The sequence below is a fragment of the Eufriesea mexicana genome, unplaced genomic scaffold (assembly GCF_001483705.2).
Source record: "Eufriesea mexicana isolate 0111107269 unplaced genomic scaffold, ASM148370v2 scaffold92, whole genome shotgun sequence".
In the NCBI taxonomy this organism is placed as follows: Eukaryota; Metazoa; Arthropoda; class Insecta; order Hymenoptera; family Apidae; genus Eufriesea; species Eufriesea mexicana.
Genome location: NW_016908266.1, coordinates 598802 through 603487, shown reverse-complemented (window position 1 = coordinate 603487; position 4686 = coordinate 598802). Strand labels below are relative to the sequence as shown.

At 36.4% G+C, this 4686-nt stretch overlaps 1 protein-coding gene across 1 annotated transcript in view; it reads left to right on the top strand.

Moving 5' to 3' along the window:
• LOC108554876 (protein unc-80 homolog) overlaps window positions 1-4686 on the top strand; it is a gene marked incomplete at its 5' end in the record, with an annotated part of 54366 nt that overhangs the window by 24171 nt on the left and 25509 nt on the right. Inside the window, 7 exons of the mRNA XM_017910284.1 lie at window positions 308-523; window positions 620-755; window positions 960-1229; window positions 1374-1628; window positions 2250-2739; window positions 3518-4142; window positions 4233-4413. Coding sequence (XP_017765773.1) covers window positions 308-523; window positions 620-755; window positions 960-1229; window positions 1374-1628; window positions 2250-2739; window positions 3518-4142; window positions 4233-4413 — 2173 coding nt within the window. The remainder of the gene's footprint in view (window positions 1-307; window positions 524-619; window positions 756-959; window positions 1230-1373; window positions 1629-2249; window positions 2740-3517; window positions 4143-4232; window positions 4414-4686) is intronic.

Below are 4686 nucleotides of genomic sequence, written 5' to 3'. Positions count from 1 at the left end.
ATTATTGAATTTTATATAATATAAGTATAATTATAATTATATATAATATTCCAATTATTTTCAATAATTTTCAAGTATCATTCAAATTATCTATAAATAATTTTATCATTTTAAATAATTATTCGGATATTATTGTATACATCACTCACTTCGAGTTGCGGCATCAAAATGGCGGCTGAGAGTCGTCTCTCGAGTGCAAAGAGGTTAGGTCAATCTCGAAACTGTCTTACCAAAGAGATCCTTATTTTTCCGTGGATTTGAAGCTGAGAGTGTTAAGAAAATCTCCATATACGTTATTTTTCCGTAGCCCTATGCACCAGTGGTGGCAAGAGCGTCTCTGCTTCTGGAGTGCGCTCATTTTGTTCATCAGTGCAACAAAGGACAATGGCCTACGTGGATAAAAATGAATTTCCCCCTGTTTCGCCCCTCAGTTCCTATCAGCAACCGAAATACGTCCACCTTGCCATCGAGAACTCATCTACTTCAACGTACCGCTGGAAAATTGTTCTATCAGTGGGCTGAGGTATTTCCCTAATACCAACATTCGAAGAATGAAAAAGACAAACATTCTCTACGAAGAAAATCATACGTAATTCTATTCAATGTATCTGATTGACAGTCTATTGGAGCAAGATTAGAAGAACTGTTGCTGGAAGATAAACAAAATGTCGACCAAGTGATATCGATGGTGTCCGATGAAGGTAAACAGAGGGATCTAATTATCGAAGACGAGGAAGAAGATTTCCTCGACGAAGGTGATTATATACGATATTCAATTCTAGTTCACTTTTATTCCAACTAATTTCTCACTTAAGGTGAGTTCACACTGAATTTATCACGGTCCAGATCCATTATATGCCTTTAAAAATTTTTAATATTCCTGATTTTGTTCAAAAGTACTTCGTTCGTGATTTTGCGAGTTATCTACCGGTGATGAAGCGTGTTCATCTTTGTTTCAGCCAGCATAAATGGCTACGGATCTCAGTGTCCATTCGCGCTGCGTCTTGCTGCTTGTATCCTGCTGCTAGAGGTGACAGCGTTCCTGCGAGAAGCTTATCAGACTTTACTCAAGTCTAACAAGCAGCTAACGAAAGAACGTCCACAACCCTGGGAGAGGATGTACACCAGAGAAGCGAATCGAAGATGGAGCATGGCTCTGTCGTCGATGGGCCATTCTCAAACGTCTGCTCAGAGTCTTCAGTCGATCGTGGGTGATCGCGAAGTTGCTCGTACGTAGCGAGAATTTTATTTCATTCCAGGAATTAAGATAAATTTAATAACAGTGAAATTTTAGTGAAATTTTATCGTATTTCTTTTTTTTTTCTTTTTTTATTAATTTAATTGTCGAAATGGAATACGAATATTCTCCTTAGCGGAACGCAAGATCAGTTTCGTTCTCTATGAGCCTGACAATGAGTCAGAGGGCAGTAGCAAGTCAACGGTCACGATTCAAGGAGAGGAGTACCCAAATGCAGAGAAGGAGAAGTCGAAACGCGTGCAACCACCACAGAGTCGGCCATTTCTTCTTCGTCGTGGTACCGCGGAGAACGCTACTGGGTCGTTTAAGAAAAGGAGTTTGAAGTTTCGGCGTGGCACTAAGGAAGGGAAGGACACTGAATGCGAGGCTTGTAAGTACATGTATAATAATATACCGAAGATAATAATAATAATTTCACTATTACGTTAAAAAGTAGGAAAAATATTATTAATTTAAAAGTAAAAAAATATTGCATTAAAAAATTAGAAAAATATGATAAATCCTAGAATGGTTTTAAATTAAAAAATACGAAATATATTCTACTGAAAGATATAGGCAATATCATATTTAAAAAATAGGAAAAATATTATATATAAACGTAGAATAAAATTTCATATTAATACAGATGAAACATATTATAATGCAAAATATAAGCAATAATATATTACATACTAGAAAGAATATCACATTAAAAAATATAAAATATGTTATACTATAAAATAAATAATATAATATATTAATAATATAGTAAGTATAATAAAATAATTATTAATATTATTTTATATTATATTATATTGGATATTATAATATATATATTATATTATATTTATTATATCATATTATATTAATATTATACTATATTGTATTAAAAAATAGGTACTATTGCATGAAGAATTATTTGTATATTAATTACATGTACATGCTTGTTCATAAGAACGCTCCAAGTCCGAAGAACAATTTATAAGAATTAATTTCTACGATAAATACCCAGACACAGTGAAACGAGCGGATTCGATACAGTCGAAGAGGAAGGTGAGTTCGCTGTCAGACAGAAGCGACACATCGGAGCCAGGTTTCGGTGGTGAAATCAGCGGCGAAGAATCCCCTGGAATTCTCATCGACGACCAGCCACCGGAGAGTCCAAGTGACAGTAACGAAACTGACGAGACGAATAAAAATTTCCCATGGATGAAAGTATTGGTACAGCTCGCCAATTCGTTCAACTTCTACTGCTCCCATCAGAACTTCTGCCATCCGTATTGCCACCGACGTCAAATGCGCGCGTGTAGCAGATTAATCAAGTCCATAAGGAAAATCTATGGAGAAGAATTCGGGATCCTGAATGGTACCGGGATATTCGACTTCGATACCGATAAGAAGGAAGCGGGTAAAAAGGAGAAACGCAGTCGCAAAGTTTCGGAGCAGACCAGTACCCAGGTGTCACCTGTGCGAAGAAAGGACAGCGTGGGGAAGAAATACAAGTAATTACGCGATTTATTATATTATTATACTTTTCATGTGATACAAATTTTGACGAAGATGAGAATCTTTTAAAAGTATTGTAATTTTTTAATAATGTTTTAATAATATTATTTTCACGAAGGTGGGAATTTTAAAAAGTTTTTTGATAATATTATTTTGACAAAGATGAGAATCTTTTACTAATATTTTAATATTATTTTGACGAAGATCAGAACTTTTCAAAAATTTATTTTAGTTTCTTAAAGTTTATTTTAATTTCTTAATAATATTTTAATAATATTATTTTCACAAAGGTAAGAATCTTTTAATAATATTTTAATAATATTATTTTCACAAAAGTAAGAATCTTTTAATAATATTTTAATAATATTATTTTCACAAAAGTAAGAATCTTTTAATAATATTATTTAAAAAATAGTATAGTAAAAGATATACTCATATGAACTTATCCTCAATGCAATAATAAATCAAACCTGTGGAAATTTTGAAATTCCTGTTTCCTTGCTTCGCATTTTTACATTTAAGAATCAATTTGGAATCAATATATTATACATTTTGAAAAATCAAAGTAATTATTTTTGGAAAAAAGCTTCTCCGTCTTTTTACAGAATTCAGTTGCTCAATCCCGATTCTTCTAATATTTTCAATCTCGTGAAAATATAAAGCTTAAATGATTTATATTCCACGAAACCAATTACTTGCCTCAAACATCAAAATCATTTCAATCATCATCTTGCGAAATTAAACGTCGTTCCAATGACTCCTATGCCTCTCCAGAATCGAGAAGAACATGGACGGCTCCCAGTCAGGCAGACTCACCCAACGAGACCTATCCAAGGACCTAGTCGACCAGGATTCGGAGAAAGGGAAGGAATCTTCTAAAAAATCGAACAACGAAGACCCCGAGAAAGAAAATTCAGCGATTCTAAAATACCTGAGGACCCAAGTGAAGGACATATTCCACGCGCCTCTAGCCACTTTGGTCAAAGGAGCAGTGGTGATGACGGAGGAACTGTTCGTGGACGTGCTGCCCGTAGCCTGGGAGCTTTTGCTAGAAGCCAACCAGGAGGTGGCAGCTTCCGCAGCCTCTCTCTTCATAGTCGCTGCCGTGCGTGTTCCGAACCAAGCCAGCGAGCTGATGCACCATGGTCTGCAGCACAGCAGCACCAGCGTGCGAATCAACGCCATCTTGAGGTTCCAAGTGCTGTGGAAGCTGCGGTACCAGGTCTACTCGCGGATGGAAGAGAACGCTCAGTCCACCTTCAAGGTGCCTCCGCCTGGAATAGAGTTCACGTTGCCGTCGCCTAAAATCGGCATCGAATCCCTGCCAGTCGTCGACCCCCCATGGACACCGGAAGTGAAGACCAAGGTGGAGGAAGTAACCATCAACCAGGAACATCATGTAAGCCTGAGCTAAACGCTGGAGTCGTAGAACACCTTAGAATTAGAACTTTCAGTAGATTAAGTAGAATTTACTACAACTATTACTTAGAGGTCCCTGGTGACGGCAACGAAAACTCGTAAGAAGCAACAAACTGAACTCATAAAAAAGGCTTTGCAGGCACAAGACGACAAGAAACGTGAAGAAAGGGAAAACTTTTTGATCACTACCATACCGATTACCGTACAAGCAGCATGCGAGCCACGACCTGTCGCGGATGATCACGACGAAGGTACGTCCCTGATGATTTCCTAGTATATCAATTTATAAAGTAATATCTAGATTTTATGCCTACTATTTTTCTATCACGTTGAAAAAGCCTCTGCGATTGTAATTTCGATCAGGGTTTCTCGAGTTTCTCTGATTTTTGATTTTATTCCAATAATTGGTATTCTTTATACTTCGCCATTTTCTTCTCGGAAACCTAACCTCGAAAGTTTGAATGTATGACGAGTGTGCATAGATATTCGCGTTGTTTGTTTATTTATGCAAAATTTTTATGCAA